The sequence below is a fragment of the Halyomorpha halys genome, unplaced genomic scaffold (assembly GCF_000696795.3).
Source record: "Halyomorpha halys isolate HHAL.00 unplaced genomic scaffold, Hhal_1.1 Scaffold1477.1, whole genome shotgun sequence".
NCBI classification, from domain to species: domain Eukaryota; kingdom Metazoa; phylum Arthropoda; class Insecta; order Hemiptera; family Pentatomidae; genus Halyomorpha; species Halyomorpha halys.
In genome coordinates, this window is record NW_027110254.1 from 167,015 (window position 1) to 193,960 (window position 26,946).

General features: G+C 31.0%; 2 protein-coding genes across 3 annotated transcripts in view; one reads left to right on the plus strand and one right to left on the minus strand.

The window, feature by feature from the left end:
- The window catches only part of LOC106689815 (chymosin), a 36,390-nt gene that overhangs the window by 6,785 nt on the left and 2,659 nt on the right, over nucleotides 1–26,946 (minus strand). For both annotated transcript variants that reach the window (XM_014434996.3, XM_014434995.3), the window contains exons 2-6: nucleotides 18,900–19,011; nucleotides 11,902–12,019; nucleotides 9,639–9,763; nucleotides 2,626–2,810; nucleotides 256–384 (exon numbers count right to left, since the gene is read on the minus strand). In XM_014434996.3, the coding sequence (XP_014290482.1) occupies nucleotides 256–384; nucleotides 2,626–2,810; nucleotides 9,639–9,763; nucleotides 11,902–12,019; nucleotides 18,900–19,011 (669 nt within the window). The remainder of the gene's footprint in view (nucleotides 1–255; nucleotides 385–2,625; nucleotides 2,811–9,638; nucleotides 9,764–11,901; nucleotides 12,020–18,899; nucleotides 19,012–26,946) is intronic.
- Elp1 (elongator complex protein 1) overlaps nucleotides 6,157–26,946 on the plus strand; it is a 54,750-nt gene continuing 33,960 nt past the window's right edge. Inside the window, exon 1 of the mRNA XM_067048374.1 lies at nucleotides 6,157–6,171. The gene's annotated coding sequence lies outside the window, so the exon portion shown is untranslated. The remainder of the gene's footprint in view (nucleotides 6,172–26,946) is intronic.

Consider the following 26,946-nt stretch of genomic DNA (forward strand, 5'->3'; position numbering starts at 1 on the left):
TAAGATAAAATGGAAAAATTCATAGCTAAGATATAATGAATGGGTACTAATAACATTTTTGAACTAGCTTGAGGCTTAAAATATATAAAAAGAGATCATAGGAACTATGTAATCAAATGTGATATATTACGTTTAGTTTGGAAAATTAGTAATTGTACTTTAATTTTTTTTTTAAATAAAAGATTTTAGCACTTACATATAAAAAATATTTCGATGGTAATAATAAAATAGTTATTAAATTTAAATATTACTTACTCGTCTGTCCTTACTGCCCAAAACTGAGTATGATCTATTATTTTATGAACATCAAAAGTGTTGTTACCTCCGATACTAGGATCCACACCACCAATGATCAGACTTCCTCCATTACTGTCCTCTACATTCCTGATAAATATGACAAAAAAATCATAATAATAATAATTATATTATTAACAAAATAGGATCTCAAAGCATAATAATAAAAATATGCAGAATGATTAGTCATATAAAAAAATATTTCTGCCGCCCAAAGCAGATACTGAATGTGTCGCCCCTTTTTCTCTACCAACAAAATTTGGTATTATTATATACAAACATTTTTTAACAGAGCGAGGGAAATATTAACTTGCAAAGAGATTTTAAAATTTGAAATTAGAAATTTACAAAAATTTTAATTTCTTTCTAACTAGAAAACATTATTTTTAGCATAAAGTTTCAAAATTAAATTATTATTTTTTTTAAACCAATAACATAATTTTCCTGATAATTGGTATATTTTTTTTTTTTTTTTTATAATTATTAAAAACCTAAATTCTTTCTTAGGATTGTGAAATTGGATGGCATTGCTAAAATTTATGGAATTGTGAAGTATATTAGCAATGAGTTGATCAATTTCGTTGTTAGTTTTTCTGGATTTCGGCTTCTAATTCCTATGAGCCAAATTGGGCAATAGCAAGAAAACGTTATTGTAGAGTTATGCTGTACAGATTCCCATGGAAACCCTTCCGCTTTTGTTAGTTTATTGAATGATTCAAAAACTTAATATCAGGAACTTTCTAAATGTTCTTATGAGAGATAATTAATTTAAATAAATAAATAAATTAAACTAAACAAAAAAAAATTCTCATGGACTTATATGAGCGAAGAAAAGGCTTTTTAAACTTTATTCTGAATATTTTATTTCCTTTTCCTAAACCTGATTTTACTTCGCTTGTCTTTATCTGTCATTTTTTAATATTAATATTCAAGGAAATATTTAATATAAATTATAAAAATTTGATTTACATTTTGGAATTTTTAGTCAAAGCCGTTACATTACCGCTTGCCATTTTTTTAAATTTTATATTTTAATAGTTTGTTATTTATTGATATTATAAATAATTAATTTAGGTAATAAATTAATTTGTAATCATTTTACGAGAGAAATTATTTATTGACAGTAAGCAATGTTGCCTAAATAAAGTGGGTATCAGATTATAACAAAATAACATTAGGTAATAATGTTGACACCAAATAAATAGGTTAAAACTAATATATAAGTTAAAAAATAAATAAATACATTAAAAAAAGATTAAAAGGTGTGCTAATATTTTCTTTAACCACTGTGCTAATTTCTTAAGTAAATAAGTGACATTATCCTTTGTAATTTTGATCTAATTTTGTATTGATGATTCAATGATTTAGGTCGTTTGATTGGTGTTTGCCTTTCGATTGCGTGTTCTATGTCAGTCGTTTATCAGTCCAAGGTTTGTTTTGAATTATCAGTCTGCGTAAACCTTACATGTTTGCTTAAAAATATATTTGGAGAAACCTTTTCGTTTCATCGGGCCTCGAAATGAGGACAATGAAAGCCTTATGCCATTGTACTAAAAATATTTCTCCATAATGTGTCCTATGTTTTCGGTGGCTGTAAATTCTTGTTTTCAATTTACATCATTCATAAGTGAAAGCAGATTTTCAAAAAAGTTTACACGGACTATGCGTAGTCTGATTCAACGCGGATAAACAGGAAACTTAAGTTTTTTTGTGAAAAATTTTTTTTTGTTGATTAGGAAGCGATAACACCAATTAACTATTAAATTTAGATTATTACAACTATAGTAAGCAAGACAAGTTTTTTTAAAAATTATTTTTGTCAAAACCATTTGAAGAATACTTTCTAGCGTAAAAGTTCTGTTTTTCTAAAGTCATGAATTGTTTACAATTTCTTTATTTATTGCTCGACTAAAGATTCTCCACTTTTATAATAACTTCCTTGTTTAATAAGCTTTAAGTCTATATTAATTAATTTGAGGTCTGGTAAGATAAGATTCGCCTCTAGTTTAGTAAAAATATCCTTTTAGTAATTTGTAATTATTTTAGTTAGGAACACTGTTTCTTAATTAAACAGAAATTCACATCACATAATTGTTTTACAAAGCTTTTGGTAAATCTCAGCCTATTCTATAATAGACCTCAACTTAATTAATATAGACTTAAAGCTCATTAAATAAGAACTTTATTATAAAAGTGGGAAATTCAGGAGTAGAAAACTTAGATAAATTAGCTAATTTCTTTGATATATCCTAGTCGAAAAAACATTATACTATCAATAAAGCCTTAATATTAAATAAATATATGCAGAATAATTTTCATAAACAAAATTACCTGTCAAGATGGAATGAGAATACTGGTTGAGAAAGGAGGTTCTGTTTTACCATATTTTCGAAGAGAGTCACTCTCTTTTTGTCAACTGTGAATGACATACCGAGGATGCCGTCGAACGTTTGTCCCACGCAATCGCCCTGAAGGCTGAGCCCAACCAATTGATCCTTTACCACCAGGTCTCCAATCTGTATAAAGGAACTTAGTAGATTTGTATAAAAAAAAAAAAAAAAAAAACAAAGCTAAAAATAAACTCATTCATCGCTCCAGTACCATTCCCACTTTCAAATCCCGCCTAATCTTGTCCAGTTAAGAAAAAAATCACGGCAAAATTATCCTTAGACCTGTTGGATATGAAATGAAAAATAGTTTATTATTCTGGGACTAGGTCCCTTTAGAACTATTATTAGGTAATTTTAATTTTACAACATTTATAGGCCAAAAAAAAGTGTGGCCACACTTAATTACAACTTACATTAAAATTGTATATAAATAATTTCAGATAGAGAAAAAAACATTTTTTTTATTCATTTATTTATTGCTATTTACAACTATATATTATAATACATTTAGTAAATTTAATCTCAGTTAATATGGAGTGTAGAGAAACTACCCATTGGTAGCACTCTAATGACGTTTTACATTAACAGGTCTTGTGGCCATCTTCTTTTCAGGCGCCTCAGAGAATTGTCAGGAATGGAAGTTTATAATGAAAGAATATTTGTTTCGGGCTAGATCGGTTATATATGGAGCATTAAGGTCTTTAAGTATGATTTTATTTGTGAGAAAGTAAGGAGCATTGAGGATTTTACGAAGGATTCTGGATTGTAAGGATTGGATACGAAAGGAATTCGAAGGTTTAGTGGAGTCCCAAAGCTCAACTCCGTATGTCCAGATTGGCCTTATTACAAAAAAATAATTCGGAGCTCTATATCTTTACAACTAACAACAACAATAGAAAATCTAAGAGAGCATCATTTAGAGTAGAGTAAATTTGCTTAAATGTAAGCCCTAATAGAGCTATTTACGTCCAATTTTTCTCGAGATATATCTTTTTAAAAAGCAACATTTCATAAAAATGCTGTATGGAAGGTACTGAAAGATTAGTAGTTAGCTAATTTATTTTGAGAAATCTGTATCTCAGGAACTATGTGACGTATAGGTGTCTATTAGCACTCATTTTTTTTTTTTTTTAATATTTATTTATTGCTATTTACAACTGTACATTATAATATATTTAGTAAATCTGATCTAAGTTAAATTGGAGTGTTACAGGCGTGTAAACTACCCATTGGTAGCTCTCTAATGACATTTTACATTAGCTGGTCTCGTGGCCATCTTCTTTTCAGGCGCCTCAGAGAATTGTCAGGAATGGAAGTTTATAATGAAAGAATATTTGTTTCGGGCTAGATCGGTTATATATGGAGCATTAAGGTCTTTAAGTATGATTTTATTTGTGAGAAAGTAAGGAGCATTGAGGATTTTACGAAGGATTCTGGATTGTAAGGATTGGGTACGAAAGGAATTCGAAGGTTTAGTGGAGTCCCAAAGCTCAACTCCGTATGTCCAGATTGGCCTTATTACAGTCATGTAGATCAGTCTTTTGTAATGTGTTGGAAGTTTAGACCGTTTGTCTAGTAAGTGCTGTAATAGTCGAAATCGAAGTGCAGTTTCCTGTCTTTTCAGTCTGGTGTGAGGATTCCAGGTTAATCGCTTGTCCAAAGTCCAAGGTAGCGGATCTGTTCGACAGTGGTAAGAGTAACATCGTTAAATGAAACTGTAGGGCAGTCAGTAGGTTTACGACGAAGGGTAAAGGTGATTTGATGGGATTTGTTGGAATTTATCTTAATCCTCCAATTACGACACCAATCTTCGAGGGCTGTGATATGGGATTGGAGATTTTGGGATACAATTAATGGGTTATTATTAACAGCGAGGACACATGTGTCATCGGCATACGTGGTGAGGATAGTGTTAGGATTGGTTGGAATGTCAGCTGTATAGACCGTGTAGAGGATGGAACCAAGGATACTACCATGAGGAACACAACCGGACTGAGAATAGAGGGATGAATAGGAACCATTGTGGTTTGCTTGGAAAAATCTATCAATGAGAAAGGAACGAATGATGAGAAAGTATGTAGGAGGTAGGAATTAACGGATTTTGTAAAGCAGTCCCGGGTGCCAGACTCGATCAAAAGCCTGTTCTACATCGAAAAAGACTCAGCAGTACATTCCACGCTCCAAAGAAGACGAGACTACGTCCACTACACAATGACATTAGCGCTCAAATTAAAGCTAGTTTAACGTGCTATAAAGTAGCTAATGACCTTCGTAGGAATAGTAATTTTCACAATATTTGCTAAAATAAATTGATTTATAGTTGTTCGGACAAATTTATATTCATATGCGATTATCATAAAAACCACTACCCCTACGAAGATATGTCTCATAAACTATTTTATAGTAAATTTAACTAGCTTTAGTTTGAGTGCTGGCAGATATCTGTACGTCCTATGGTTTCTGGAATAAAGTTTTTCAAAACTCAAACTTATTGTCCGAACAACTATAAATCAACTTATTTTAGGAAATATCATGAAAACTACTATTCCTACGAAGGTAAAGGTTATAAACTTCTTTATAATCCATTAAACTAGCTTTAATTTGAGTGCTAATAGACATCTGTACATCACATAGTTTCTGAGATATAGATTTCTCAAAATAAATTAGCTAACTACTAATCTTTCAGTTGATTTTTAAGAAATATTGATTTTTAAAAGGCTATATTTCGAGAACTATTGGACGTAAATAGCTCTATTTGGGCTCATATATCAGCAAATTTAATTTTCTTTAAATAATGTTTATTTAGATTTCTAGTGTTGTTGGTAGTTTTTAAGACATAGAGCTCCGAATGAAAAAAATTTTTAAGATTTTGAAACAGCCGCCATTTTTTATTCCCCCTACCTATACTTGGCAGACTCTTAAATTTTGACTAGTAATTATACATAGTTTTCATTAAAGTAATGAAAAATCAGGGTGAGATAACTGCCTCTTTTTCTTCCCAGCTCGTGTACTAACGGTTTTATGATTTTCGTGGACTTCGCTCTGTTAACGGATATTTTTTTCACTAACCTACTAGTTGTTGATGATTTTTAAAGCATTTTATACTTCTGTCTTACGAACACTCCTTGCGACATATATCAAGCTCAGTAGTTACTTTATTTCACCTATTTCTGACTGAGAAAAAAAAAATTCTTTAGAACTTCAACTACTGTTATAATTTACTTTCTTTCTTATCACCATTTTGTTCTGAAGTTTACACATGCTGTTGTCAATGCTAATAGAATTTTGCGATTTTTATGTCAATAAAGTGGAGATTTCATGCCTTGTTTTATTATCTATTTCAGTATCGCACACGTATTTGGTCCATCATGAAGTACTTTCTTTATCATTTATTGTTTTAAAAAAAATTAATTAATTAAAGTCAGTGAGTTGGAAAAGAAAAGCGTACACGAAGTTTTATCACGATCATAAGAATAATATAACGAATGTAGGTACATTTTTTATCATGTTTATATTTTATACTTATTTGTATCAATAATCATATATAGTTTTAATTTACTTTTTTTCACTGAAAAAAGTCTTTTTTCTTTTAAAGGAACTCACAAAATTTACTTAATAGGTGTCTGTTATATAGAAGTTTTATATTCATATAAAATATTTACCACCTACATTCGGTTACGTCCATTTACATTAAAAAAAATTATTACTATGAACTTGTAAACAAAAATAATTAAATTGCTTAAAAATAAAGAAACTAAATTAATTATTATGAGAGATAGTTGACCGTGGATGATGAATGAGGAGAAGATGGTTGGGGGTGCGGTCAATGAAAAACACAAATAAGTTCGATTAACTTATTTTAATGTGCCAACGTTTCTGCTAGAGTTTCTAGCCTTCTTCAGGGCTAAAAACAGAACAAGATAACAACCACAGTAAGTATAGAAAAATAAAAAAATAAAAAGGAAGTATAAACAGAATAATTTTACATATAAAATGAATAATTTTACAAAATAGAATTAATAAAATGAAGTGATGAGAGAAGCGGGAAATAAAATGTATACATAGGTAATTGAAAAAGTGGGTAAAATAACATAATTAAGGAAATGAAATAAAAATTAAATTAATTTGGATTTAATTTTAAATAAATTAAATTGGAAAAAAAAAAATAAAATCAATATTGGAAGGATAGCTTAAAATCTATTATAGTATTAACATTTATTACTAAAGAGATTTATAACAAAGGACTACAGAAAAATTTATAGAGTCGTTAAACATAAATAAAAATGAAGAAAATCAAAATATAATTAATAATGAATGATAGATATTATTATTAACTTATTATCAAGAATCACTGAAAGCTGAAAAAGAAAAAAAAGTACTATGATTGAAAATTAAACTGGTGTATTATTTTTATAATGCTTTTTTTATTTACTTTTCACTAATTTAAAATACTTTCACCTCTATCTCCTTATGTACATACACATATATTTAAAAAAAAAATATATTAATTATCAGTTGATAATACGTAAACATAGGTATGCCGTGTACTCTTATTATTTTTTAATTCGTGTGATTATTTAAAAATTTTCTTTTTAATTTATAATGAATCTTGTACGTTTATTTTTGTAATTATTTGTATAACTCTCTTCCTCCCCCCAACCACTTTTTAAAAAACAATTTTTATTTACAAAACAATGAGATTCATAATGATTTCTTGTTTAATCTTTTCCATTGAATATTCTTTGTTCCAACTAAAATAAAATAAATAAACAAATGCAGAAATATTTCTCGAGATTGTTGTAATAATAAATAAAAAAAAAATATGAGTATATTACATTTGACGTTCTCAACTTTATGAGACTGTTTCATAATTGTATGACTTTATTTTGATTATTGACATCTATGTGCAACCTTCTACTTTGGTGAATCTTATCTTATCAGTGATATCGTCATTGAGTGAGTAAAAGAGAAATATCTTTTATATACATAATGTTGAATATATGAGAATAATATTTGTATTTGTTGGGAATGATTTAAGTGTTGATATTTAATTTTAATATCCAATGACTCATTTTAATAGTACTATTTTCTAATAAAGTATAATTACCCGATTTTATATATCTGATATGAAATATAGAATATTTTTCCTATCATTTCATATATGGTCATAAATTAAGATTTGAAAAAAAATAATACTGCTAATCTCTGTTAGATAAATGGATAAGGGAAATAAATAATAGTCAGCCAGATATGTGCATGACAGACACTAAAACTGATTTTTGGTTACAGTTAGAGTTGAAAATGATTACAATAATTTTTATGAAACAACCATTATCTATTTCTAAAATTACAGTTTTATATTTGATTATTACAGATAAATTGTGATTTCTGAAGGAAGAAGGTATTTGTATTTAAAAAAAATATTTTGAAGATAATTAATACAATAAAAGTATGTTATTTTTAAATAACAGTTGAAAAATAACATAAGTATATAATTATTTGTGTATCTAAAACATATTATAGTTTGCTTTTTTAAGATTTTATATTTTAATTGCGTACTATCACATAAAGATTTGTCTTTTTTTATGAATATCACTAAACTACTCTACCATTTTTTACATATTTTTTGTTGAATCAACGTAATGATTTTATTTATATACAAATATATAAAAATATTATATATTATTTGATAATTAAGTAATATCTTAAGTCTACTAGATAGATGCCATGGATGCTAGTAGATTAATAAATATGTTAAAAAAAAAAAAAAAAATGAAGTACCTGCATAAATTACGAACTAAAGTTATAGAGGCATTTATTTACAATGCCAAAGGGAAAGGATGGATATTAGAATGCTGAAAGGGCAATGAAGGGACGTGTCAAAAAGGGAATGGAATATGAAAGGTACCAGGATCGGATATGGAAAGATCTGTCCAAGCCTTCTGTTCTGTTGGCCGTTTTAAATAAAACTGAAAGTCAAGAACGGATTTTTCCGGAATCGACTGAAGATCTGAAGGAGATCAAACATGTATGTGACGTCCAGATTAGATAACTTGAAAGAGGGAGGATAACAGGAATTACGATGGTAAGAAAGATTAAACCAATTAAACTATTAATAAAAATTAATAAAATGATTTGAGGAACATCCTATCAAACGTAAATATAGGGTGTTTTTTTAAGCCCGATAGAACTTGAAATTGTAAAAAATAACACAAAAAATTAAATTGTAATCAAAATTTTTTTTTTATTCGAAAGATCAATACGTGACATTAACATTTGAAAATGATTTCGGGCATATGGGCACCGCGGCTGTTCTTGACGAAGCGCATTCTGGACGTCCAATTTTGGGCCACTTTTTCGAGCACTGCTGGCCGTATGTCACGAATAACACGAACAATGCTGGCCTCCAAGGCGTCAATTGTTGCTGGTTTATCAGCATAAACCAGTGACTTCACGTAGCCCCACAGGAAATAATCGAGAGGTGTCAAATCGCACGACCATATGCGGCAATTTTGCTTATTAACAAACCCGTTAAGCCAAAAATGCGCCTCATCGCTGAACACAATTTTACAGAATGCGCTTCGTCAAGAACAGCCGCGGTGCCCATATGCCCGAAATCATTTTCAAATGTTAATGTCACGTATTGATCTTTCGAATAAAAAAAAAATTTTGATTACAATTTAATTTTTTGTGTTAGTTTTTACAATTTCAAGTTCTATCGGGCTTTAAAAAAAACCCTATATATCCACTTCTTGAAAAAAAAAATCTTGAAATTTAAAATTCTGTCTCTAAAAACTATTTAGTTTATTTCCAAACTTAAATTTGTCACTGATAAAAATCGACATTTTCAATGAATACTTATTTACATTAGATGTCCTGTAATTTTTTACAACAATTATACATAAATGGAAATATTAAGTTTTGATAGGATAGCCCTAATTTATCTCATATTACCGCTACTGTATCAGTTGCCAATCCAACGTCTAAATGACCCTTGACGTAGTGATAGGTAAACTTTTGATGAAGGTTTTCATATGTTTGCGAATCATCAAATTGGAACTGTGAATGCGATCCTCCACCTGAAGATATAAGCATAAAATCAATATATTAATATAACAATATTACATAACTGTAAGTAAAAGACAATTTATTAATAAAATAACATTGGAAATATTTTATCTCTAATTGTGTTAAAAGTTTTAGCAATAATTAGTAAATAATAAATATAATACAACAAAAATGGTATATATAATTTAATAAATTTGACAAATGGTATCATATTATAATATGAGACACTTAATTCTTTCGATATGCGAACGACATGTCTTTTGACTTTCTCAACTTCTTGGCCATGTGAGACTGATCTATAATTCAGATTTTTTAGCATGGCAACTAACAGACCCAGCGTTTATCCAAAATTTCATTATTTTCGATCAATTCTACATCTAAATACTAACAGGTGTGGACTGGTTTCAGGATGCAGTTTCCTATTAAACCCCTTGCACACTCCATTTGCTTTTCTCAAGTTGACAAACATCTTGCCTCGGTTTTGTTTCTTGCCGTTTTTACATCACCCAAATGCTATGTCAAAATGTTATAGAGCCAAATACATATATCGTCTATAAACTCTAAAAAAAAACAGTGAGAGGCAGTTAATTTTCTTTCCTTAGCCCATCTATAACATTGAAATTCTCAGACAACTGCCCATTCGTTTCCATTCCAATAGGTGGTATTTTCATTCCAATATGCCAAATCTTAAAATAATTATACAAAATTGTTCGAATTTCTATATCGTATATCGAAAGAATTAAGTGTCTCATATTATAATATGAAACCATTTGTCAAATTTATTAAATTATATATATGTACCATTTTTGTTTATTATATTTATTATTTACTTATAAACTATTATTGCTATGTCGTTCTAAGACCTGGATAATACCTAAGGCGCCAGAAAGCAAGTTGTTCTCATGAGAAAGGTGGGTTTAGCGCAGAATAAATGACCCAGTGTGTGAACAAGGGCTACGGGAGTTTCGCCGGATTTATGGGTAACCGGATTTGGTCTCAATAGTATGAGGAAGCCAGATAAGATGAGTAGGGTTATGGAGCAGGTATAACCAGTGGATTAGTCTTGGAATGCCTACACGATGAACGACCTGCTGGACATGGTTTTCGCAGATAAGGTAGAAAGAGTATTCAGGATCTTTAGTTTAACATGTTAAAGCGTGTTAAATGGAGAAAATTTTCCTTATTTTACCATGTTAAAACGATATAACATGGTTGAGAGCGTGCTACTAGGTCTGTTAAATGGATAATGACGTCATGCAACAGACCAGATGAGCTGTACATCGCCGTGTTATGTTACTTGCACGTAGTTTATGTTTTGATTGGCTTAGTATTGTTTTGGACTTTTTTAAACAAGATAATCAGTAGCCAAATCTTCATATTTCTATTTTTCATTTTCTTTAGGAATGTTGTAATAAATTGCTGTAATCAAAACTTAGAAGTAAACAATAACAAGAAGTTTTGGAAGTAAAGGTTAGTAAATAAGTTACTAAGAAAATCCGCTTGGAGCTCTCATTCATTTAACATTAAACATGACTTTAAATAGGGCAGCTCACAGTCCTATACTTATAACATTTAACATAGTAAAATATTTTGCATTTAACACAATATCATGAATACTCCTAGAGAAAGACCAGAGTTGTTTGCAGCTGAGGGAGTTAAATGAAAATTTAACTCCCCCCCCCCCCATTACCATGGTTAGAATAGCTTTGTTACCTCAAGATAGCCCCCCTCTCCTCTGTTTGTCAGAAATGAATATGAAGGGGCACATAAAAAAACAAACTTGAGGTGGCTGGAGAACGATTCGAATTAAAAGATGGAGGATCATTGCTCATGATAGATACGAGTGGAGAAAGGTTATACATCTTGCTAAAACGCTTTAAATATCATTCAAGGAGATAATGATGCATACAGAAAAGATTCAGTTTGTACAAAACCGTACAGACTCGTTTTAAAAAAATTAAGTATGATACAATGAGCCTTGAAAGTAACTCTCTTATTGGCTCAGTAATGAAACACTGAAGAGGACAGGCATTCGTTGATTTTTTTTCTGAGACGAATATTGACTCGATATATACTTATAGTTAAAAAATAGAATATTATAATATAAAATTAAAATATTACATTTTCAACGACATATTTTTACACTTACTGCCACATGAGGTCGTGTCGTTGATAGACGGAATCCAGAAAAGATCGGAACCGGTATCAAATAATACCGTGAAATCCTGCCTTGGGGTTCCGACCGATACCACTCCATAATACTGTAACTAAAATATACATTTACAATTAGCATTCTAAGATATAAACTTTAATTTATGATAACATATGCAGTTTAACCTTGGTGTGGGAAAACTGAATGAATTTTCGAGTCTGTGTATAAAATTAATTTCACTTAAATTATTTAGTTTTACATTAAAATTATTCTTTAGAATTATAGACCATTGCTGTCAATTACTTTCATCCATCTTTCTGCTGAGAAACAAGACACTATGACATACTCTGTCCAACTACTATATACAGACAATAGATATATCTTGTGTCCTATAGTGTCCTACAACTTTGTTCGACCATTTCTTTTGAAACGTTTTTATTGTTTTATTAATTCAAACTGGGATGGACTTTTATTGTTTACTACGTTTATGTCTATTGAATATAATATTAATTAATTTTTTGGTAATATTTACTATCAGTCCAAATGACTGCACATTGTGTAGTATGCCATCAAATATGACCATGGGAACACACCATTTTCGAGTAATTTTTTTTATGAGTTTAAAATTTGACACTCGGCACCCCAAACTGCAAGAAACATTGCAGAACGTTTGAGGAAGAGTGTTGTAACAAACGGAACGTTAGTTTGAAAATTGTTTGACTGGCAACACAGATTTTAATACCTCAACCAGCAATTGACGACAACAAACTTAGACTTACTATGGAAGAAAACCCTTACCAAACAGTTAAAGGACTTGCAGAACAACTGAACAACACTGGTTGGTAAAGTAAAAAAAGGTAGATCTGGGTATCTATGGGGGAACTTGACGAACGGGGGCAGCTGAAGTGCTACGAGATAAGCATTTCACTGCTTACTACGCAAAATAAGAGCCTTTTCCCGAAAGGATAGTTACGTGTGGTGAAAAGTGGATTATAAATGACAACAGGCGTCGGTCAGGTTAGTGGTTGAATATTGAGAAAAAACCGACACATACCAAAACCAAATTTATACCCGAAAAATTTATTGGTTTCTATGTGGTGGTCAATGGCAGGAAAAATTCATTTCTCCTTTTTAACTAGAGGTGAAACCATCACATCCACATCGTACTGTACTGCAGTGATATTGGTTAATGCATCTACTTGTCCTAAACCAAACTGCATTAGTTAATCGTAAGGAACCTATACTCTTATCCGATAATGCCTCATGTTTCACGGCAGATAGAGAAGAATCTAAACGAGCTATGTTACAAAGTCTTGTCCTAAACCAAACTGCATTAGTTAATCGTAAGGAACCTATACTGTTATGCAATAATGCCTCATGTTTCACGGCAGATAGAGAAGAATCTAAACGAGCTATGTTACAAAGTCCTACCACACCCACAGTTGTCAATTAGCTCATATTGATTCCCTTCCTCACAAGTTAAAAGATCAACAAAGCACTCGGTGGCCAAACTCTCACATAACTTCCACTTTTCACTCGATTTAGGCATATTTTAATAAATTACTTTAATGAAAATTTAGAAATAAACAATAACATGAAGTTTTGGAAGGAAAGGTTATAAAGCAAGTTGCTCAGGAAATCCGCTAGGGACTCTTATGCATTTAAAATAACTCTAAATAGGGTAACTCTGAATCCTATACTTATAACATTTAACATATTACAATATTTTACTTTTAACACAACATCATGAATATCCCTAATGTAGAAAATAAGTTAGGGTAAGAAAGTAAAGTAGTAAGGGAAAAGAAATTTATGAAATCAAAAGATTTATATTCAAAATATTTACACACATTTTTCCAAACGTGTTATCAACTTTTCAAACCCAGAACTGAAAAATTGAAGGGTTTATGAAGAAATTAAATCAGAGAATACATTTTTGTCCTGAGAATCATTTTAAAATATTTCGCCACTAAGGAATTTGTTAAAAATTCTGAACAGATAGAAATCTGTCGAAGGTCTGGTGAATAATGAGGGTGTATTATAATGTAAATATTTTGAATATAAATCTTTTGCTTTCATAAATTTCTTTTCCCTTACTACTTTACTTTCTTACCCTAACTTATTTTCTACATTAGGTATATTCATGATGTTGTGTTAAAAGTAAAATATTTTACCATGTTAAATGTTATAAGTATAGGATTGTGAGCGGCCCTATTTATAGTTATGTAAAATGCATAAGAGTCTCTAGCGGATTTCCTGAGCAACTTGTTTTATAACCTTTCCTTCCAAGACTTAATGTTATTGTTTATATCTAAGTTTTCATTAACGTAATTTATTAAAATATGCCTAAATAGAGCAAAAAGTGGAAGATATGTGAAAGTTTGGCCACCGAGTGCTTTGCTGATATTCTAACTTGTGAGGAAGAGAATCAAGATGAGCTAATTGACAACTGTCATTACATTATTATTATAACCATCCATTGCTTTATAAGTTATAAAAACATTCAAAACAGTACTCACACAATCAAAACGCTACGAGCAAGCAACCTAACACACTAAACAAAATGGTAATGAACTCAGCTGGTCTGTTGCGTGACGCCATTCTCCATTTAAAAGACCTAGTAAAAGACTCTCAACCATGTTATATGTTATATCGTTTTAACATGCTAAAAGAAAGAAATATTTCTCTATTTAACATGAGTTTAACACGTTAAACTGGTGGACGCTGAAGCTATTCTGGGGAACAATGTACCCGGTTCATCCTTCTCATTTAGATGATTTCGAACGTATTAAATTTTTTTGTTTTACATTCTACTCAGAGCTCAATAAATAGTTTCATAATTTCCAAGTCTAATGTTTCTAATTTACACTTTTCTTTATTAGATTTTACGAAAAAAAGGTAGAAACATTAATACATATATATTTCCTATTAATTGATATTAAAATTTTTAAAAAATTGATCTCCTGGGGGGCTAGGTAATATTTTTCCTTGAAAGGGGGCGGTAGAACAAAAAAGTTTGGGAATCTCTGCTGTAGAGCTTGTGATTCCAAACAATACCTTGTTTGGTGGTAAGTGAAAATTGTGATGCGCGTATTGCATCCAATATTTTGCTCTAGTTCAGTGACCCTAAAGGCCAAAATCGCATTAGAAATAGAAATACCGAGTTTACCCTTACAATCTAAAAATTATAACTTTCATTGACGATGATGACCATTATAACTAGTAGGTTGGTGCATATGAAATATTGAATTTTTTTTACATGTAAATATTTCTCTTCCTATTTTCGATATGTTTTTGTTATTAGCATAACCTATTTTTTAAAAAATATGAATTCCATGGATATTCGTGTATTTTTTTTTTGTTTACTATAAAATTGGTAATAATGCTGTAAAAACTACATGCGATATAAGCCGTTCAGCGAGATAACTGTTAAAAATCGAAAAGTGCAGCGTTGATTCGAAAAATTTCAGTCTAGTGATTTTTCACTACTAAACGAACTACGAGGAAGACCCAAAACTACTGTGACGGCCGCATGCATGACACAGAACAATTGCGAAATTAAATTTTTATTTTCAGGCATCTATGCTTCCAAGTCCCGCTGGGAAAAGTGTATTGAAGCGATGGAACATATTTTGATTAAATAAACAGCTTGTGAAAAACAATATGCAGTTTTATACATTCACTTGAAAATCCGACATTTTATATGCACCAAACCTAATAGCACATCCACAAAACCATTAAGATATCTTTGGGAACTTTAGTGAAGGTGCTTAGAATTACGAAGCTCAAATATTGCATGCTTACTGAAATTTCATGGTCTAAAGCAATTATTCTATTTCTATTTTTTAAATATTAAAAGCATTAAAATTTTAATTGCGCCTCATGACAATCCTATAACATGATATAGTTATTGGACTTGGTTGGCAATCGATTTAAACTGTGTATAAGACACGGATTCGTTTTGACTCAATACAATAATATACCTAAAGGCTTGTGCAAGTTATTCAAAATATACGAATCAAGAAGAACTTGAGATTAATTTTAATTTTATAAAAAAACCTTGTTGAAAGATTGTATGGTACTTTAGCTCCAAGTATCTGCCTGATTTTATGTATTTCTGTTGTTTTTATCCCCATGTAAACAATGATTGGTATTCGAATGACTAGATCCCTACTTGCTTCGACACTTTGAGCTTGATAAATATTGTTTAGAAAATGATAAAAAAGTTGTAAGTGTTGTTGAAGAATTTATGATTCCGATTGGGGAGCTCTTTAAAGTAGTGCGTCATTACATTTCAGAAATATTTTATTACTTACAGAAAATAGAGATATACGAAAATATTTAACAGATTTTAATTAATATAATTTAATATTATTTTTTTAGCCGCTATCATCTAGTATGGAATATAATGTTATTAAAACATATCTGTGATTGAACGCTAGTGTGATGTACATCACCCTTTGATGTGGATAGCATTAAAAAATAATGCTAAGTGAGTAAGGTGTAGATATAACTAGGGAAATAAATAAATAAACAGCTCGAAAACAAAAGAAAGTATTGATTTGTTGAATCATTTTAATTTGATCTCGGATTCCTATTTAAGTTATCTAGCATATATGAATGAACGAGTAAAACATCTTTAGACAAAGAAAAAAGTTTTAAAGCTCACTCAAATGTTTGCGAAACATGTATCCGGAACATCCACTCATCATAAGAATATTTCTTCTTGAAACTATCAGATGAATGTAAGGCCATAAATTTCATATGGGTCCTAAGTCTCATAGGAATTGTTGACAACGAGTTCGCAGACAAAGCTGTGAGAGATGCACTCCCTGGCCGAGACACCGTCGTTCTTACCCAATCAGAACTCAATAGAACTATCCGAAAGATAGCAGGCCATGTGGAATAAAAGCTCTCCGAGTAAATTAAGTGAATTCAAGAAGTAGTAAAACCGTGGTCGATAGCCTACCGCAATGGTCACTAGGAGAAAGTTGCTCTAACCCGCTTGAGAATAGGCCATACTTTCCTCACGCATTCTCACATGATTAGAAAAATACCACCTCCAACGTGCCAATATTGTCAGTTCATTCTCCCGATTAAACATATTTCTGAAGAATGCTCTAACTGTTTACCAACAATTGGAATAGGACCAACCCCAAATTTATCTAAAGCTCACGTTGGTGTTTAAATTTTCAAAAGAGCATCACTTTCTTTCTCAATTATAGTTATTTTTATTTTTTTTGCGTTGGAATCATGTGTATGTATTCGTGTGAGTGAATATATGTGTGTTTAGCTTATAATTATTACAGTCCATAAGCATTAATCACCAAAAGGTTTTATGCCTTTAAAGAATATCAAATAAATGTCTTTAGGCTCTGAGGGGCTTCGCGAAATAGTGGAAAAAAATTTAATGAAAGAAAATATCCAAACAGTGACGAGTAGTTTATTTTCTAATTTAACATTTTTCATTGCGATCATGCTTCAAGCAATTAGGTAATTACTGCAATATTTTTGTCCAGCCTTATAAATTAGAATGTTTATAATATTCATTATTCTGTAATGATCAATAGATCTAGCAGACATTTTTAGCATTTGTTTTAAGGGAAATATGTATGTTTCTATGAATAATTCCAATGAATTGATAAAATCAATGCTAATTAACAATTTATGAAAAATAATTTATTCCCAAGACTATGAAGTTTGATACATGAACTGAAATAATTGCGATTCGAAGGTTTTCGGCCTTTCAATCCACTGTGGGTCTGTCGTTTGGCATTTTTCCTCTCAAAAATAAACATTATTATAAAAATTTTAATTGTATCGTATAATTACATAAATTATAACTGTATGAATTTTCTTATTATAAATATGTTTTTAATAATCTAATTAAATATATTTTTTCCTTATAAGTCTCCTAGCATTGGGTTTTATCTTAGTCGTGGAGTTGATGACGTAGTTAATTACAAAGTAAAGATATGTGCGTTTCTGTTTCAGCGGCCATATTTATTTATACAAATATAAAGTAGCACTTGTCCTTGAGTAATAAATAATAAATTTCATATCTTAATGTTTTTTTTCGATTTGAAGGAATTTTCGATTAGTAATATTAACTCACAAAAAGAGTTCACATTAAATAATTTGCGTTTTGCTGACATTTTTCATTTCACCATCCTCTGTAATTTTTATAGAGGGTTCAACATTCCAATAATTCAATAACTATTAAATTAGTTTTTTCATTGAAATTTTAAGGAGATCCTAATAGGTTATAATAATAGTATACATCATGTACTAAAAACTTCTGAATATATTAATTCATAAAAACAGTGTATATATTGGAAAAATAACTATTCATTAAAATTAAATTATCACTAAACTGTTGTAACAAAAAAAATTATATTAAATAATCATAATTTAAGTAGTGGTGGTTATTAAAAACTTTCTTGTTAACAAAGTCTGTGTTTTTTCCCTTTTATTACATAAAACTTATGTTTAAATGAATGTTACTGTTTTGATTAAATCTTTTGTATTTCATTCATTACTTATCATTTTATATTAGTTTTATGTATGGCTTTATCAAACGAAATGTCTAAGCGATTTTAATGTAATTTATTAAATAAAGAAGATATCTTGAAATTTCAACAGTTTAATATAGTTATTATTTATAAAAAAAAATATTATGCCAAACTTAGCTCCTGATATTAATGGAACCACTTCGTTTCTATATGGGTTAGATGGGTTTGACTTAGCAGAAAAAAAATCAAGGCGCTCTTAGTCAATGAATCGAGAATACGATATGAGCATCGAACTTCTGGCTCAGGTAGTTATTCATGTAATGTTTATGATTACCTATATTTCGAGGAGTAAGTTTAGTTCTTCGTAAACCTGATTTTTTATATAAATTCGTAAAAATACACAGACTTTATTTGCACCCATTTTAAATCAAAAGAGAGGAAATATATTCCCCAAGATAAATAAATATTAAAAATAAAACTTACATTTTTGAAATTTATAAGATCTAGTGTCATTGGATTTCTTCCCCTCAACAACTTGCTCGCCCCACTCCGAACAGGCAGTTGTTGCTTCACTGGCACTTTCTTTAAGGGGATACTGAAAACAATATTATTTTGTTATGTTGCTAATCTTTTTTTTAAACAATGTATATAAATACATTATATAAACAAATAAATGAAAATGCAAATGCCCATAAGCGTTGGCCCTATGACGAATGAATATCGGACATCCCGGGCAACGTATAGCTAACCAAGCGGCAAAAGCTGCATCATTGAACCTACCGTCTGACTGCTTTGATTGCCCCCAAAACTTTACTTAATTACTTTACTCTCTAATGACAAAACATATAATAAGTAATTGACAGGCAGCTTTGATCAACACAATAAAACATAAATTAAGTGTACAGTACTTGAAATACTTAAATCCAAAGCTGTAGACAGCGAAAAGTGGTACTGACTAGACTTCGAATTGGACGCATTTCACTAACCCATAAATACTTACTGTCAGGAACATGTTGACAGTGTAACGTGCCAATAACTATCAAACACATACTGACACACTGCAAGCATTTGGCAACTTTATTAAACGATAATAGCCATCACATTACGGAAATATTTGATTACCTTAAGAAAACAATTACCATAATTGGAGGATCAAAATAAATCCTATCAAATCACCTTTACCCTTCGTCGTACCTACTGGCTGCTCTTCTGTAACCTTTAATAATGTTGCTCTTACCTCTGTAGAAAAGATCCGCTACCTTGGACTACATCTGGACTAACGACTATCCTGGAATCCTCACACAAGACTGAAAAGACAGGAAACTGCACATCGATTTCGACTATTACAGCACTTACTAGACAAACGTTCTAAACTTCCAATACATTACAAAAGACTGATCTATATGACTGTAATAAGGCCAATCTAGACATATGGAGTTGAGCTTTGGGGCTCCACTAAACCTTCGAATTCCTCTCGTATCCAATCCTTACAATCCCAAATCCTTCGTGAAATCCTCAGTGCTCCTTACTTTGTTACGAATAAAACCATACATAAAGACCTTAATATTCCATATGTAACCGAATTAGCCCGAACCAGATATCATTCCCTCTATTATAAACTCCCTAACCCTAAACTAATTTCTAACCTTGCTTCCTCTTCTATTCCTGGCAATCCTCCGAGGCGCCTGAAAAGAAGATGGCCACGAGATCTGCTAAAAACTTCATTAGAGTGCTACCAATGGGTAGGTTCTCTGCACGCCTCCATCACTGCATCCACTCTTACATCATATTTACTAAATGCGTTTTTATATACATACAGTTGTGAATTGCAATAAACAAATTTTAAAAAAAAAATCATCCCTGCTAGTAAATGTATGGAATATTATTTATAATTATAATATTTAAGCCTGACATAACCTACAACAACGGCTTTTTTTCAGCGTTCTACCGGAAACTGAACTTCTTCTTACCCGATTAAAATGAGCTGTTCCATGGGTACTTTCCAACCTTATACAAAGAATTTGGTGAGTTGGTTGTTTTCTGGCAGCTCACAAAACTCTCTCGGTTAGAGTCTTGCCTCTCTATGTGCCTCATAAGCGGTGCAGGCAATTGCAATGTACTCGGCTTTCTCAAATCCGCCGTAACTGCCCCCAAGGGTTCATCACCGAAATGAAATCACCCCAAGAAATCCCTTTCTGTGATTGCTCCGATCACTTTCGATATATCACTCGTCTTGGTCTTTTATTGATTTCGTAGCAATTAAACCGCAGGTACGAACACTGGGCCTTGTAGAGTATACCAGTGACTATAGTTTGCTATAATAAATTGTTTGGCATCGGCCACAACAGGAAAAAAAATCGCAAATCATGTGTATTATAGCGAGCTCGGAGGGAGGGGGTATAAGAACTATAATAAATGGATTGTAAGCTTGAAGAGTAATTCAGCGTACCATAAAAAATATAATTATGGAATGTTTTTGATTTAAATGTTCAGTGAATTTTTTATTGGACACGATAATTTAAGGTTAATATTGCAATTAAAAATCTAACACCAATATCTTGAAGAATATAAACGATAAGACGTAAATATGATTCATTCACAACCATTCATAAATTTTTTTGGTAAAACTACTGCTAATATTACTAAACATTCATTTTTTTACGAAAATAATAAACTTTTTTGAATAGAAGGTGAGTGGGAGTGAATTTCACATCCGTTTCTAAACCTCTGGAATATGGTTTCGAGGGTTTAAGGAGTATATATGGCTCCATTTTCAGAAATAGACATACTGGAAATGGTCTAGAGCTCATTAAAAATTATTAGGCCGAAAAAAAGCATCTCGATCAATCGTTACAACCTGTATTGGTTCTTTGAAAGTGGAAGTCAAGCAATTAGTAAACCTGTCCGACTAAAAACAGTGAAATGTGTGATAACACAGTATAAATATGGAATGTGTGAACAGTGCAAAATTATCTGTTTAGGTAGAAAAAATATATAGTATGTTCATTTTTGTATGGGTATTTGTTTTCCTTATAAATTTGCAGTGAGTCGGAACCAGAGCTTAGGAGGAGAGCTGGTCTGGCAAAAAAGTTGACTAGAATGTTGCACCCTCCGTCCTCTGGAATACGGTCATCTGGAATACGCTCAACGGACAACAAAAGGCGAATTTTTAGAAGTATTGTTGAGCCCTTACTTAACTACGCCGTAGAAACCTGGACACTTAACCTAGGACTCTAGTCTAAACTTCAAGTGGCAGAGATGGATTTCTGGAGGAGATGCCTAAGGATTACCTGCCTGGATAGAATCAGGAATGATGATATGAGGAGCAGGCTAGGAGTGACGGAAGGATTTATGGAGAGGATTGGAAGGAGACGACTGGAATGGTAAGGGCACTGTCAGCGGATGCCAGAACGTAGGTGGCCGAAGATACTTATGCAATGGGAACAGCCAGGAAGACGCAGGAGAACAGGAGGTGGTGGGAAATGCGTGGAGGAGGACATGCCCGGCAGGAGACTTGAGGAGGATGACTGGTGGGTGAGAGAGAAGTAGAGGGACGCTCTGACATAGCCAGGCGACTCATTGAGGGAAAAAAACAGCAACAGTAATTTGCAGTAAGGCTTCGTTTCAAAAATTGGACTTAATTTTTTTATAAAAACAAATTTTTAATATCTAAACACTACATACGCTTTTCAAATAACTCAAGAAATATTGTCCCTAAAAATAGTCTCATGGAAGACCAAAACCTCGTTTTGAAAGATGATGAAATTCTCTACAAACAAATTATCATTGAAATCGGTCTATTATCGGATTATTATATTATCGGACAATGATATGGCATATTCCTCGTAAAATATCTGTTGAATCTTTTGTACTGATGAGAACAGGAAAAAGAGATAATATAAATGGCAATATTTGTATATCAATGAAACCTTAGTTGTAACTTCGTCTTGTTTGTAATAACAGAGATCTGCAAAGTGCGACCAAATTTCGGGAGGGAGAGGGAGGACCACCTCCTCCTGAAGCAGGGTTTGAAATGGGGCTTATTTGTTCAAGATAAGTCAAGGAAGGTTCCTTTTGTTATCTATCTTATGATAGTGATTCAAACGGGAAAGAGCACGATTATTACTTTTCCTCTGAGAGTGGTAAAGGAGAGAGGGGAAAGCTCGCTACAGCTGATAAGGCAAATCATCGATTGAATCTTTTGATCTCGTTTGAAAACGATTGAAGTGATTTCCAAAGTATTTTGGAGAGAGAGGTTTTGACAAGGGATGGGAGAGATGTGAAATCGGTGAACTCGGTGGACTCAGACGACCTGGACTATAGAGTGTGCCGGATGACCGGTGCCATCCAGATGCTCTTAAGAATTGCAAGGAAAGTACACGACCTGTCCCATGAATGCCGGCCTTACCTATCATGAAAAGAGACCACACATTACGAAGTCCGAGACGCACTGGACTTACTCAGGTAATGAATACAAGTCCAAAGCGATTTGAGCTCACAGAAACGTAGATCCTGAGTCGAATAGCCCACAAAATAAATTCTTATTTTATGTCGGATAGCACTTCGCAGTAACTGTTATGCATGTATTTGCCCAGGCAACTACTCTTGAAGAAATGGCCAGCATCTTAAGGTGACGTGCCCCAGGACAATGAAGAGGCAGCTCTGATGAGACGTGTCTCGTTATACCTAACTGGTACGTACTTGTGTTCAAAGAGAAACAATCTGAGACTCCTCTGCAAGGAAAAGAACAGGAATGAGTAGTTCCATAAGTCGTGTAGATCTATATTTATCTTCCCTGTCATGAGCAAGGTTCTGAAGAATCTTGATATTTTAACTGATCTAATCCCAGTTCTTGCTGGGATAAGTAACACATATTAATACCTAAGTTCCTAAATAACATAAGCTTCCATAGAAAGAATGTCCACAAGAATCAGTCTCAGGTCCTGTTTAATGAAAGTTGATATTCGACGAGTCGTTGGTAGAACTAGAAGAGGAGTTGATCCATTCTGCCAATGAGGATGTTTCGGCCACACTAGTGTCTTCCAAAAGTAGAACTGGGTGAGAGCTAGGCGCCGAACGTTCATCAAGCAGATAGGTGTGAAAGAAAGAGCACAAACATCTGGAAGAGGATTTAAGTCTACTTCTCTCTTATCCAGAAAATAGAATGGTGTTCGCCTTTATTGGCCTCATTATTGTGAAGTGAGAGGCTCTTTCCGAGGCCTCAGATGCCCAGTCCGTATCTATACATGTTTCGGCTCAAATTAATTTCTTTATATATATGTATATATGTGTTTCCCAACGTTTATATCCAAACTTTTTACTTCCTATATTTATTTATTAAATTAACCAGTTTGGGGCTTTAGTAAGACCGTGCTATTCGAATTTACCAAAAACTTATCAATAAAGATTATGAAAAAGAAAGACGATGAAGCTTTCTTAAGAAAAAAAAAAAAGGGCTTCTTACGAAGAAAATTCATTATATAATTTAATTAAACTTATAATTAATCTCTAACAGTTCCTACTTTTATCAAATGAATCTCGGATTCCAAAACCGCCTATTTTTTTTTCCTAAAATAAAGTTTTGAGTTAATCTTGAAGGTTGTGTTCATTATTAGTTGGTAATTTTAAGTCATTAATTAATCGGGTTCTACTGTGTTATTGTTTCTTTCATTTTGATTGTATATTTTTTTTTCACAGACCTGAAAATGATTGGGCGTGAAAGTAGGTAACGTTTGTGTTTATGTTTACATTTTTTAAATGTTCTCTTTATTTTTTTCATTATATCGTTTCGAATTATCCCTAAGAAATAAATTATCTTGATTGTAGGATTTATTTTTATTAGGCTATCTGAATCCTTTAATTTTGGTATTAATGTTGATAATTCACTCGCCGGCTTCAAAATTACTCTGTAAGCAAAGAGGTTACATACAGAGACATAGAGAGAGTCCGCAGGCATTTGATTGGCACTGGATTGTCATATAATTTGGCAACTTTACTTAATAATAGTTCACACATTTGAGGAATATTTTATTACTTTAAAAAAAAACAAATATGTACGAATATATATAACAAATCTTATTTATTACATCAATTAATCTCACTTACTGTTATCGAATAATTTTTTTGTTCTTTTCAATTTGATTTAATTTATTCTTTTTTTTTCTAAATATTAACTATTGCTATTATATTAGTTAATATATTCTAGTATTGATTTCATGATATTAGGAATTTATAATCTTAAATACTATCTTGAGACTGGTTAATGTTGTTTAAATAAATAATTTAAATTTTATCCGTTATTTTATTTATTTATTTTTCATACAGATAGTTTGATTATGTTCATCTTGTCTATTCTTTTGTTTGTATATATTTTAAGAGAGTTTTTTTTTTTTTTTATAATTATTTTTTTAAATTTTTATTTTATTATGTATGAGATCATTCATCACTATTACCTATTTCCCACAACTGTGTGGCAGATTGTAATATCTATCAATAAATAAATCTATCAATAACAATAAAAAAAAATTTTTATCCATTATAGTCTCAAAAAACTTTATTTTCATTACAAGTCCGACGTTTCGGCTATGATCCTCAACAATTCAAAATACTTAACAATATTATTTATAATTTATCTTACCTTAATTCAATTTTTGAACTAAATAATTTAAAAACAACTTCATGCAGGCTATTCTAAGGCCCAAGTCATTTCAACAATTTCTCTATGAAACATTAAAAAATAATTTTAATGCTTGACCTGAGTGGAGGGAAGGTAACAAGCATTTTTATGATAAATTTTAACAGATAAGTGACTGTGATAAAGCGTTTTTAGTGTAAAATTGACTAATTAGGCAATTAGACATAATATAGGATATGCTTATTAACAAAAAAATATATGTTTTAATGTTTCATAGAGAAATTGTTGAAATAACCTGGGCAGAATAGCCTGCATGAAGTTGTGTTTTTAAATTATTTAGTTCAAAAATTTTTATTAAGGTAAGATAAATTATAAATAATATTGTTAAATATTTGAATTTTTGAGGATCATAGATGTAATAAAAGCTGTTTTGTGATGGATTGTCCCTGAGGATGGCCGAATTGGCCGAAACGTCGGACTTGTAAAGAAAATAAAATGTTTTGAGACTAATGGATAAAATTTAAATTATTTATTTAAACGATATTAGGAATGTTTTTCTATACTCAGTCAATAAATATAGGCAAACATCAACATTGCTTTGGATTGTCCTATATTATTAAAAAAAAAAATTAGTGAAAATAAGATATATTTGAAGACGAAACACCATGCTACTCTATTTATTTTCAGATAAAATTCAAAGTTTCAATTTTAACTTTGAATGAATTTCCACTAATTAAGAATTAATTTTTTATTTACTCAAGTAGTTATTATTTTAATCTGAGTATCTTAGAGAAGATTATTACAGAATGTTCTAGGACGCTTATTAATTCCTTATCTTAATCATTTCAAAACCAATGCCTTTCACGGTTGAGATACAACAGGTATTTACTAATATTTGTTTAAATTTATAAACAAAGATATATTTTTAACATTTTTAAATTGGAACTAATTAATCCGAACAAAAAGTTACGAGTTATAAATTTACACGAATAGTATCTAGGATTGGCTTTCTCAACAACTTATTAAAACTTGCTAAGTCATTAAGGTATATCGGATTTTTAAAAATCTATTATTTTATATGAGTATCATTGTATGTTATTATAAACTTTTTGTCATATATGTTTTATTAAACGTTTTTCCATAATTGAAATTTTATGAATTTAGTTCCACATTTTAAGAGAAAATAATAATAATAAATAAACATATATTTGAGTTTTAACACTTGTGGGCAGAGGGAGAGAAATTATTTTATAAATTTATAAGGATTTCATTGGTTTAAACGTTTTTCGATGCTAAACCCAGATAAGAAGATATTGTTTAAATATAGTTTATGTGAAGGTTTTTGAACCATCTAAGTAAAAAAAAATAAATTTAAATATAAACTGTATTTATGTATTTACTGTTTAGGTTGTGAACTCCACAGTAGCAACTGTTTACAATATCATTTCTAGAATTATTAATTTATTTTTCTTATTACTTTTTTTTTTTTTTATTGATAGGCATAGGTTTTTTCCCAACTCGAGACAAAACTATATCAAATTGATAGGAGTAGTTCTGAACCTGTACATGCTCCAACCAGTTGGTGACATTTTTGAATCGTGTTCCAACATGCCTCTTATTGAACAACTTAATCATCTTTCAAACGAGCATCTGGAGTTCTAGAATTTCGAATTATACAAATAACTAATTAAAAGGTAACGGATTCCATGGGTACTTGCACAAAACTCTGTATACGAGTTGCAATACTCTGTATCTTAGTTATTTTCTGTTAACCCCTGTTATTTTCTGGTGGATTTAGGTATACACTGCTATACACGAAGCATTAAAAGAGCTTTATGCAGAAGGTTTACCTTAGTGAAGTTTCATGAAAATTATCTCGTTTTTCTTTTTTAGGCT